This window comes from Bemisia tabaci, chromosome 5 (genome assembly GCF_918797505.1).
Source record: "Bemisia tabaci chromosome 5, PGI_BMITA_v3".
NCBI lineage: Eukaryota > Metazoa > Arthropoda > Insecta > Hemiptera > Aleyrodidae > Bemisia > Bemisia tabaci.
Window position 1 is genome coordinate 5,821,546 of NC_092797.1, and position 12,488 is coordinate 5,834,033.

At 41.0% G+C, this 12,488-nt stretch overlaps 1 protein-coding gene across 2 annotated transcripts in view; it reads left to right on the forward strand.

Annotated features, from left to right (window-relative positions):
- The window catches only part of LOC109034877 (nose resistant to fluoxetine protein 6), a 96,759-nt gene that overhangs the window by 48,188 nt on the left and 36,083 nt on the right, over positions 1 to 12,488 (forward strand). For both annotated transcript variants that reach the window (XM_072301120.1, XM_019048255.2), the window contains exons 3-4: positions 6,092 to 6,270; positions 12,232 to 12,458. In XM_072301120.1, the coding sequence (XP_072157221.1) occupies positions 6,092 to 6,270; positions 12,232 to 12,458 (406 nt within the window). The remainder of the gene's footprint in view (positions 1 to 6,091; positions 6,271 to 12,231; positions 12,459 to 12,488) is intronic.

Genomic DNA, 12,488 nt, shown 5'->3' on the forward strand with positions numbered 1-12,488 from the left:
AGATTTGGGGGACGCCTGACGGACGGATACACATTTTTTCAAGTATGGTTATTTTGACTCCTGGGACCTTAAAACGTCTAGAAATGAAGAAATTTCAACTTTTTCTTTTCTTTTTCTTAGAGGATGACAATACTTCCTCCACCTTTGGGGAGCGAGAAAGTAAAAACAATGTGCAAGAGGATGAAGACCAAAGTGTTGGTCGAAACGTTTGCTTGTCCACCACGTCGAGGTAAAATTGTAAATATATTAACATCCTCTTGTACATTGTTTTTTAATTAAAGCATGGCCTGAGTCGCGATCATTGCAAATATTTGTAAAGTCGGCTAATAGCTCAACTTTTGTTTTCGCTGTCCAATTACTATACTCGTCATAACCTCAGAAAACGTGAGATCTTACGGGAGTTTTTACTCTAAATGGTTTAGCGGTGAAATATACAAAACTGACTTGAAGAATAATTAGGTTTCATAACTGGACACAGATTTTAAAACAGTTGATTCCGAATTAGACATAAGTCCCTATTCAGCATCAGTCTTATAAGAAACTATGGAAATCGATTGTCCTCAGACTAGCAATAAACTAATTGTTGCTCCTGGTGTTTTATGAAATTCATCGTTTGGCGTAGCATAGGATCACCCTTTTTACCGTTTCTAGATTGTTGCTTCAAATGGTTATGCACAATGGATAGACTTTTTTGTAGCAGATGGGAGATAAGGTTTCTCCAGCAGTCGGTGAAAACACACAATGAATTTTACGATGAATTTTATACGAACGTCAGTATTTAGTATTGGTTACAGGAAAAATTTCCCAGGAAAAAACCTGGGTAAGTAGATGAATTATTTTTACCCGAATCATACATTTTTGAGGCGGGAAGCTCAAAGATGCTTGAAAAAAGATTAATAAGTCACTCTCCGGACATAAAAGCGTAACTACAATCATCAATGAATCCCGACGTTGGTGCAATTTAATGATTTCTGAGCGAGCTTCAATGTGTATTTACGGCCTTTTATCAGCCCGGGGTGGGGGGGGTGGGGGTTGTTCTCTCCCCTGCTCCCCTCCAATGGCGGCCGCGGATTTGAGATTCGAGACATTCAATAGTGTAGTTGAGCCATCACCATTGTGTGCATACAATGCTGCGGTGCGGCTATAGCGTCCAACTTTTCACGTATCGAGTGAATTATTGTCTGCTATAACGCGATCAGTGGCGAGGGCTGAATGGTCGATTGTTGATTTCCCCCATTTAAAGCTAGGGTAAAGAATCGATTATTAAGGTTTTCGTTGCGACCACCCTGCTTATCGATCCTGTTCTATAGATTTAAATAGCAGATCAATTCCAGAACTAGTCGTCGCGACGACGTCAAAATGATGTCACGGTCGAAGCGCTCACTATGAAAGTGACAACGATCGCGCACAGCTTCGACGCGAAATTCGACATCAATGAATCCAATCGTCGTCACTTCGCTTGGGCTGTACTGCCATCGTTGGTAAGAAAAAGGAACCGACATTCATAGACGGATCCAGGGGGGGTGGGGCGTAGAGGGTGTCCCGCTACCCCCTCCCCCCGCTCGTCCGAAAGAGAGAGGAAAGAAAAAAGGGGGGCGCTTATACTTGGTAATTATTCATGACCGAGTTGACTCAAACTGCATTTCAAATGCTTTAAATTTTACAAATTTGCTGGAACAAAACCCCCCAGACCCCCCTTGTTCAACGTGTTTGTATCCGTCTATGCCGAAATTTTGTGTGAATATGGGGGGTAGAACACAAATCAACCCAAACGAACGGTTACTATTTTTTGGTTGGTTTATAAGAAGGTAATTTTACCTTCGGGTTACTTTGACCAAATCATTTGGTTGGAAATTTGCAACCTTGTTAAAAATCAGGCGCGAGCAGCCAGGATCGAACCTGGATTGCTTTGGCCATCGTCCAACGCGCCAGCCGTTCGCAGTCGCAGGTCATGACCTCTGAGGATGCATCGAGGGGAGGCAAGAGCACATTGGTTCAGCAGGACACTTTCCTTCATCCCTAGATGTCTCGGGGTAACCTGTGGTTTCGGCCGATTTAACCATAAATTTGGTCGATCAACCAAGTCCTATCGGTTGATCTGGCCAAAGAAAAAAATAACTGAAAGTATCCCGAGATAACCTTTAACACGGAAATTTTCAACTGTACATACTGCTCTGTTAAGAAAAATGCAGTATGATTAGTCAAATGTTCCCAAATTGCTCTGAATGAAACAATTAATTTTGAGGAGTGTTTCAAGTGTTTAACCTTCAGATACTTCAGATGAAACTGCGAATCTAATTTTCTGAAAAATTGGAAGAAAAATATTGACAAGTTTTTCATGAAATTCATATTTTATCAAAGGCGCCGATTTTGGCATTTCGGGGGGGGGGGGGCGGTGGCTGATAGTTAAAATTGATAGACAAAGCGATAGACAAAAAGACAAGGGAAATGGGGGCGATCTTATAGGTTGAAAGGGGTGTTTGTTATTAGACTTAGGAGGAAAATGACGGACCAACTAATCTCTTGTAGTTTGCCGTTAATACCTTCTTTGTCAATTTCATCCACCGTCTTCTACATAAGATCGTTCAATTCTCTCTATTATTTCTTTGTCTATCGCTTTGTCTTCCAAATACAATAGTTAGCGTGCAGAATCAATACTAATACTGTACTAGCCTGGATTTGCCTCTAAACATTTTGGAAAACATTAGGAGAGAAATCATCACATGAGACCATCTACAGGAAAGCGATCCTCCTCCGGAAAACCTGAAGTCAAGATATTTGTACTACCGCTTCGTTTTAAGATGCATAAATTCAAACTTCCGGCTATAAAACCATGATCTACTTGAGTTAAATAGTGCACTAAAGGTTAATACAGATAGTTTGGATAAATAGCGGCACTAGCCGAGGAATTCAGCTCGCTTACTTTCTTCACCGTGCGTTTAAGTCTCCAAATCTATTTATGCGGCACCCGTTACTGATGTTCGAAAGCGAATTTTATTTGAAGTTCCGAACCTCTATGGGAAGTTCTGTTCCGGTTTGTCTCATCAATCACCAACACCAGTGGACACCGTTGTTACCAGATTCGCCCAATCAGATCCGTTGGTTGTCGATAGGTCGAACCTGTTTTAGAACCACCTGGCGAGGTGGTACCAAAAATCACGCACCAACGTTGCGATTCGTCAGTCACCGGATCGGAAGTTCCGAACTCAAATAAAATGGCAGCTCGGAGGTTCGGGCGCAAAAGTAGTACGAACCTATGAATAAAATTCGCCTCAAGTCTTACTGATTACTTATTTTCCATGATTCGAACATCTGCCAAATAGTTCGACACCGGACTGAGATTGTAGCTTTTGATTCTCGGCGCTATAATTCGTGCACTTGTCCAACGGTCTACTTCGAACTTCTTCTGCTGGCTGATTATTCAAACTGATAGACGTAACGATAGATATGGAAGAAGACGCGAAAATAGAGCGATCTTATGGGTAGAATCAGATGATTGCATTGGACAAGGGAGGCAAGTTATCGACTAACTAACGGCAACCCACGAGATACCCTACCCTAAAATTATTCCATCATTTTCTCCGTAAGTCTACATCAACCAACCATTTCAACCAATGGATCGGTCCGTTTCCCCTTTGTCATCTATGTCCATAGCTTTGTCTATCAACTTCAATAATCAGCCCGCAGTCCTATGTCTGGAGCCTAGGATTTGACCAAAGTGATACGAGCCCCAAGTCCTTGGATTTCCGATTCACTGTGCGACGCACGCTAATGCCGGGACCCAGTGCAGTAGCCATACCGGCCGTCCTAAAGAAGAACGCCGTATGAACGTTCGAACGTTGCCAAATTTCCCTTTTTTAAAACGTTTATTTTGGAAGGAAGTCGTGAGCGTTTTTCCTTGAAATTTTCCGATAATTTAGATTAAATTGCGAGCGAAATCGCCTGAAAAAGTAGTAGAGAAATATTCACACCTTTCCCGATAAAATCGTATTTTATCGAAAGAAGTTTGGCAACGCCTGATGGGTCATACGGCGGCGGCGCGGGGCCGTATCGAAATGACGGCTCGAAGCATGCTCGGCCCCCCGGAGCAGTGGGTTTATGACGGTTGCGCAACTCGGAGCACTGTGATCGCTTTCTCCGGTGCCGTCACTAACTTCATCCTCGCCCCCCCCCCCCCCCCCCCCCCGCCATGGGCTGCTGCCGCCATGGACCAGCACCCGATCAGCTGATCTGCCCCCCCCCCCCCCCCCACCAATCAGTTGTAATTACACATTTGTCGTCACGCCGCTCCGCTGGTGTGACGTGGGTTTTTGCAAAGGTGCTTGAGCGTCTTCGAAAAGCATGTAAGCTATTCTGCTGTGCTAAGGAAAAACGCCGTACGAGCCTTCAGACGTTGCCAAATTTCCCCTGAAAATCCACTAATTTTCAGGAAATTTTTTTGGATATATGTCTACCATTTCACAGACGATTTTGTTCGCAATTTCATCTAAAGTTCCTGAAAATTTCAAGGAAAAATATTCAATATTTCCCTCAAAAATAAACATTTTATCGAAAGAAATTTGGCAACTCTCGAATGTTAATAAGGCGTTCTTCCTCAGCACGGCAGTATCGGTCCGGTAGTATATTTGAAAAACAACGCATAGCCCATCACAACACTCTGATGAATCAGCGTTTTTTATGAAAAACATTCCATCGTAAAGTTATCCTTTCTGATAACGGAGTCCACTCAGGGAATGCTCGCTAAATTACGCTGAATATTCCTGACGGAGGAAAGGGATTAAGAGATTAAAAAATCGCTTGAAGTCATTTACGGTCCAGTGGCGAAGCGTGTATGATTATCGATATTTCCCCATTTGAAGCCGTTGTAAAGAATCGATTTATCGAGGTGTGCGAACACGCTGTTTGTCGATCCTTTTCCATAGGTTTGAACGGCCTAAAATAATCGATTTATCGCAGAGCACGCCACTCCACGGTTGCGGAAAATCCTTGCTACGACAAAAGTGCCTGACCTATCGTAAAATTTATTCTGATTGTTCTAAAATGGTTTTGGAATATCCCCGAGAGGCTGATTTTTTCTTTGTACAGCGCCTTCCAAAAAAGATGGTTCGATTGTAGATTGTAGATATAGTTTTATCGCCCTTTTACACGGATAATTGGACTGCATTTTGCAATTTGACACCATACATTGGTTTGTTACCTAGCCCCGTTTTAAAACAACGTATGTGCCATTAGTTTCCCTATGCACATAAGTGTTTTTTCAGATGAGCCAGAATTTATAGCTCAAAATTGCAAAATGCAGTCCAATTATACTTTTGTGAATTGAGCAAGTGCAAATTGTTTTCAGTCTTGAATCGGAACTCAGACGATCAGTGCTGTTTATTGCCGTAGATCCTCGGCCAATGGGGGACGCCAGTTTACAGTTCCGGATGGACGACAACTCCTACCTAACCAGTCAGACGTCTGCGCGTCATCTGGAGTTTCGCTTGCATAAACGTTTTGTATTTTATTGTAATTCTTCCCGTCTGAAGGCCTTGTCTCCTTTCATGGGATTTGTCCCAAGTTCGAATCGCAGGAATGAAACTTCTGGGATTTTTCCCAGTTACCGTCTCCACGGAACGGGGCTCATCCAGTCCTGCGACTAGTTTGCGCGGGAAGATAAATTAGTTAAAGTCGAGTATTTAACCGGGATTAAAATAATAATTGCACTCAATTGACAATTAGACACATTATTTTAACTAAACCAACATTAACAATGTAGTAATGAATAAAATATCGCACAACTCGTTTCCACTTCTTCTTCTTCTCTCAGTGGGTCCTACGGGTACTGGGAAAAATATTGGTTAACTCAATATTTTTCCCAACTTCGTAAGTGGGATTTTTCCCTGGGACAAATCTCGTGAAACGGCTCGTGGAGACAAGGCCTTAGAATGTAAACCAGGCCTTCGGCTTACAGTCTACCCTTTTCCCGTTCAAACTTGCAAATGCCAGAGGAAAGTCATCAGAAAAAAAACCTGAATAAATGATAAAAAAAAACCATGGATCTTACAAAATAAATTCCTTAAATTATAATTTTCTTATTTTTGTGTTACAGGTCCGGCTGATCTCCCTTGGAGTGTGTCTGCCGCAAACGTGCACGCCAAGCGATATCAAGAACCTCGTGGAGCCGCGAGACACCGGGAAGAAATCCCCGCATTCCATGAAGATCCTCAACGTGAGGCCGGTCCCTGGACCTTACAGGATATTAGACGATCCCACCTTCCAACTTATGGCGTAAGTTTCAATTCTGACAGTAGTGCAAATATTTTGAAGATTCAGTGGCCGTGACATTTTTTGGCAAAACGAATCAACGGACCTGGGTGTTTCCTTGGGAATTTTTAAGACAACCTCTTACGACACGCTCACAAAATGTAAACATTACGAAAGAGAAAGAAAAAGATTAGTATCGTCAGATAATGAACATGCTCAGTTTTAAAATTGACCGATTCAAATGAGCACTCAAGCTAGCGATGAAAATTCACACCTGAGTACTTCCGTGCTACGTAAAAACCCCGTATGAGCCTTTAGACCTTGCCAAATTTCGTCGCGTTAAACATGTTTTTTTTTTCCTTCGAAAAGATGTACGTATTTCTCTTTGAAATTGTCGAATATTTTAGATTAAATTGCAAAGAAAATCGTCCGGAAAATTTAAAGAAAAATATTCGCAATTTTCCTGGTAAATTGGATTGTTATTAGAGGAAATATGGCAATGTCTGAAGGCGCGTACGGGGTTCTTTCTTAGCACGGCAGAGTAATGTTACGCAGTGGCGTGGCGTGCTTCGCGATCTATCGATTAATCGGCCATTTAAACCTATGGAAAAGTATCGATAAACAGGGTGTTCGCAGCGAACACCTTAAGAATCGATTATTTACCACAGCTTAAAATGGAGAAATATCGATAGATCGCAAAGCACGCCACGCCACTGTACAACATCTTGGACAGGGTTTCCGATGCACGCAAAATTGACACTGATTAAGTCTAACCAATAAAGCGTGGGTGCCCGTTATTTCTGTCGGTATCCGTTAAAAGGCAAAGAAGCCGCAGAAACAATACTGCTGTGCTCAGGAAGAACGCCGTATGAGCCTTCAGACATTGTCAGATTTCCACCAATAAAAAAACTAATTTACCAAGAAAATTATGAATTTCTTTCAACCAATTTTTCAGACAATTTCGTTCAGAATTTAATCTAAAACCTCTGAACACTTCGAGGGAAAATATGCATGACTTACCTTAAAATTAAACGTTTTGTCGGGGGAAATTTGGCAACGCCTTCAAGCTCATACGGTGTTCCTCCTCGTCACGGCAGAATACATCGCAATTGCTCGTGTGGAAACAGAGGTACACGTAATTTCAGAGGTGTCACAAATTTATTCGATTCTGAGGCGTCGGTTATTGAGCAATGCGGTTTTTCGGGGAGCGTGTGTTCGTTTGATAACGGGCTGATTTATGGCGCGATAGGTGTCAAGTACGTTCGAGGTGTCAAAAATTCGCAATGCTTGAATTTTATGACTTTGGTTAGCTGTTGGATCTCGGCAAGAAGAGTCTTGATACGGTGAATCAACCGTAGTCGACATGAATGTTTTTTTTAAAACAAAACAATGGAAGATTACGCATGAGAGATTGGAACCTCTACCTTTCGTTCCGTATGCTTTCGGACGTAGGATTTCGTTCCTTTGTGTTTTCGAAGATAAGCTCGGAGAATGCGCACGCAAATTTTTTATTGCTTCAACTGAAAGTGCTTGAAGAGCTGATTTTACAGTATTTCTTGTAATTTTTTTTCTAACATGAAAAATGCTTTAAAAATAGATTTAAAAGTCAGAAAATGCACCGCCTAGTGACGTCATCTGGCGGCATTTCCCATTTATAGTCTGTTCGAGATGGGAAGAACCGTGGAAATTCGGAATAATTAGCACTATTTTGCAGGGTGGGGGTGTCTCGACCCTTGTCAACTGTCACTTTTCGATGTTTCGCGCACGCTGCAGCCACCGCACAGGAGGCTATGGGCCTCGGAGCGGCGGTATTCCCCGGGATACGAACCTGGAGCCGCAAATTCCTAAAAAACACATGTATTTTAGCAGAATCGGTGATTTTGTCATATCTCCTCTAATAATTGCTCAATGTATGAATGAAGGGTATTTCCGTGTTCAGTTCACTCAGTCGATTCCACTTAGACACGAAATTCATCAAATTTCAGACCCTCGCAAATTCTCCATTTTTCAAATAAAAACCTTACCCGCAATCCCGCCAGGGATATAACATTGGCGCCTAGTGAAAATAGCCAAGGCAAGGCAGTTTTCGTTTAGAGGCCTTCATTTCTTTGAAAATGCAGTTCAGAAATTAACAAAGCACAAATATTTACATCCAGGAGTTGGTACCAGGGAAACCAAAGCGCCTACATTTCTTTGTGTATGCAACTCAGATACCTTCAGAGCACGAACAGTTGCATGAGGGCCGCGACGCAAACATTCTACGTTGTGTCCTAAGGGTGGAATTTGAATGAATCGAAATGACGTATCGTGCTTCCCTGCTCGTGTCATCGGACTGGTGAATTTATTACCATTGAGCCTCTGCACACTGTAATATGGATTACTTTTTGCGAAAATGAACCAAGAGCATTCCTATGTCACTAAGATTGTGCAATTTTCTTTACCTTAAAAATATGAGTTGATTACCTAAACAAGTTTTATACTTACTCCGAATGGACCACTAGACAAGGTACGAATTTAAGCATTCTGATACATGTATCTTAACCAAAATTTCACGTAGAACACGATTCGCGCAACGAAAATTACTGAAACCAACTCCTAACGAAGCTATATTAACATTTTTATTTCACATTGGTTACGAGGAATTTGAACTGCCCGCTCACAAGAAACTCAAAGCTCTACGTAAGTCAAATCACGCCCTACAACGGTCTCAGCAATCTTCTCAATCGAGCAATGTTCATTTCCCACCATGTGTTTTTCAAACTATAAGTAATTTGCTATAGCTGAGCGAAAGTGTCAAGATTGAGGTTGCCAGATTTTTTCATCGCAGAGACGTCCATGATAACGTTTACGAGCTATGTGAATCACGTAGAGCATTGAGTTTTCATGAGCGCGTGCTTTGAATTCACGCACCAAGAATCATTAATATCTTCGGAAGGAGTTGATTTCGGTAATATTCGTTGTGCGCATCGTGTTTTACGTGAAATTTTGGTAAAGAAACGTGTATGCTGAAATTCGTACTTTGTCTAGAGGTCCATTAACCATAAATTCAAGACAAAAATTACTTTTGTACATGTAATTTTTTGCATGATTTCAGTCATTTAATTGCAAGGAATGTAAGTTGCACACTCCTACGAACATTTGAATCCTCTTGGTTCCTTTTTGAAAATGTAATCCATATGTTTTATAGGACATTTGAAACGTTTATGTCATAACCAAAAAGATCTAAAAGGGCTTTTATGATATTTTTTAGCTCTTCACTGAAGCATCATACAAGTTTGAACAGACTCTTACAACGTTCTTGGGGGAACACGTTGATGAGCAATATAAACATTTCTTCTACAGGGATCTTGGAAAAAATTAACTATACGGAATGGTCGGAACCGTATATCATTTGTCGATGGAGTCTAGAAAAGCACGCATTTTGCTAAAAATAATCAAAATTCTGGCTTGTAAATTAATGAAAGAGTACAATATTTTTGCACGAAATTTTCAGGTAATACTCTCATTCTAGATAAGGAACTATTATATTTAAATACAGTGAATAGTAAAAAGAAGACGCATTTCAAGAGGAAATAATAATCACCTCTTTGTGTGCTCTAAAATAAAGAAGTAACCACAAATTTTCACCGCAGTCACAAATTTAGTTCTTTGTTTTTGAAAATTTCAAAACTTTCCTATCTACGTGTGTTGGGAATAATCCGAAAAGAATTATCAGCCCCTGGATAACAGGCAGAAAAGGAACCTAAACAAATTACGCGTAAGAATGCACCAGTTGGAGATCATTAAGCAACGAAAATGAGAAGAATTAATCCTTTGATGACTTTAAACTTTAAAAACATTCGTCAAACCGCACATCCTGACTCCGCACTGCGATGGAAAAACACCGTATGAGCCATCAGGCGTTGCCAAATTTTCTCCGGCAAATCACGAATTTTCAGGACAATTTGTGAATGATCCTCTGCCGATTCATCAGACGATTCCGTTCGTAATTTGGACGTACTTCTGCCGAACGGAACTATATGTATTTAGTTATGAGCCCTGAGACCCATAAGAATGTATACACAACAGGGCTCACTTCATAATGCACAGTTCTGTTTGGTAGAAATACGTCCATTTGATCCAAAAAGTCTGCAAATTTCAAAGGATAGTATTCATAAGCTTCTCCAAAAATAAGTACTTTAAGAGAGGAAATTTGGCAACATTCGAATGCTCCTACGACGTTTTTACTTACCACGGCAGCACAGAGGTTATCTGCCGTGCTAAGGAAGAACGACGTATGAACATTCGAGAGTTACCAAATTTTCTCCGATAAAATGTTTATTTTTGAGGGATGTTATGAATATTTTCCCTCGAAATTTTCAGGAACTTTAGATGGAATTGCGAACAAAGTTGGAAGGAAAATATTCACAAGTTTACCAGGAAATCCGTGTTCAATCAGAGGAAATTTGGCAACGCCTGAGCATTCATACGGCGTTTTTCCTCAGCACGCCAGTTACCTACCTTGGTGTAAGCTTTCGATGGTACTACGAAAAAGCTCAGCATCTACACGGGTCAGGATTTGGGTCACAAGGCCACTCAAGCGCAATATGCCTCTCTCCCCTTCCCTTCCTCCATGCGTTGGCCTACTGGACCTAATCAGAGAAAATTACTACCAAATGAAATAGTGGATTAAACGCTAACGGGTGATTCCTGTGAGGTGTTGAGTCCTGTATAAGGAACGTCTTCACGAAATGTATACGAAACGTCCTTATCAAATACTGACCAAAACGTTGGCCCGAAAATGACGAAAAGAAAGTTGTATCCGATTTGCGCAGTAAAATGAAGTAGAATCTTCCCTTCTCTGAACACAGATTCATCACAACGAATTTGATCGGATTTTTCCTCAGTCTTTCACTTTGTCGAGTTGAATTTAAGTGCCCACAAATTGTGGTTTCATTTCGGTGGTCTACCGACAATTTCATCTCCGACCGCAGTCACCGTTGCCAATTCTGCGGTGCAGTTTATGAAACGGCGACAAATCCTGGGTTCTGATCAAGATTGGTGCGGGTGTTTAGTCTATACTCGATGCTTTAAATCGAGAATAATACTGAAAGCCCTTTTTTTTTTAAAAAAAAAAAAGAATAATAATAAATAAAAAATTAGAATAATTTGGCATGTGTATAAAACGTTTGTACGCCCCTTACCTACCTTTTTAACCTGGAGGCTAAAATTACAAACGATGACTATCGTGGTAGATTGCAGTTTTATGAAAAGTACTATTTGTGATTAAGTCAGTGGTAATGTGGGAATCAAATTGTTCAGCACAGAGAAAAAACCGGATTTGGTAAAAAAAATATCGACTTATTTTTTTTTTTAAATATTCTCAAGTACAATGGATTATAAATCTCAGCCCGTCATTTGCGTAATCGGAGATGTAGTAAGCGTTTGAAGTTAATCGTTTTGAAAAATGGGAACAGCACCAGCAAACTTTGACAGCGTCGTTCTCAAATTACACATGTTTTGTCCTTAAATTTAGCATTGTTGTCACAGGCCGAAGAGCCAATGCCTCCAGAATTTTTGGGTGGTTTTTTAGCCAAATGATGCGGACTCATCCCCTCTAAAAGTCGTGGCATACTGCCGTGCCAAGGAAAAACGCCGTATGATCCTTCTCCATATTTTCTTGGACCAGAAAAGAATTTCCTTGAAAAACTGTGGTCTAATTTTTCGGACAATTTCATTCACCTCAAGGCACATATTCTGCCTAACTTCGTCACGTTTCAATGAGTGGAAATTGAACGTATTTCTATCAAACGGAACTATGTGCATTATGACGTGAGCCCTGCCACGCATATTCTCATGGGTCTCAGGACTCATGTCTTAATGTACATAGTTCCGTTTGGCAGAAATACGTCCAATTATATAGCAAACTTCTCATTTCATAAAATTTAGGAAAATATATTTCCTGTTTCGCTCGAGGAAATACATCGGTGGAATTTTCTGTTGCAGTTTTGTTATGATCGTGTTGATTGCTCTCATGGTTATCGGTTCCATCTACGAGACGGTTTTAGAGCGAAGAATGGCTTCCATCCGAAGAGAAAAACTTGCCGTCAGAAGCAATAACAACGTTGACTACGAGCTGAAAACACCACCCATGGGAAAGATGGGCATGAATGACGACACTGCTTGTCTAAAGATGTCCGGCTCCGACCTATCTTCCTGCAGTAAACCATCGAGTAAGTCTATAATACTTACCAGCGGGCTGA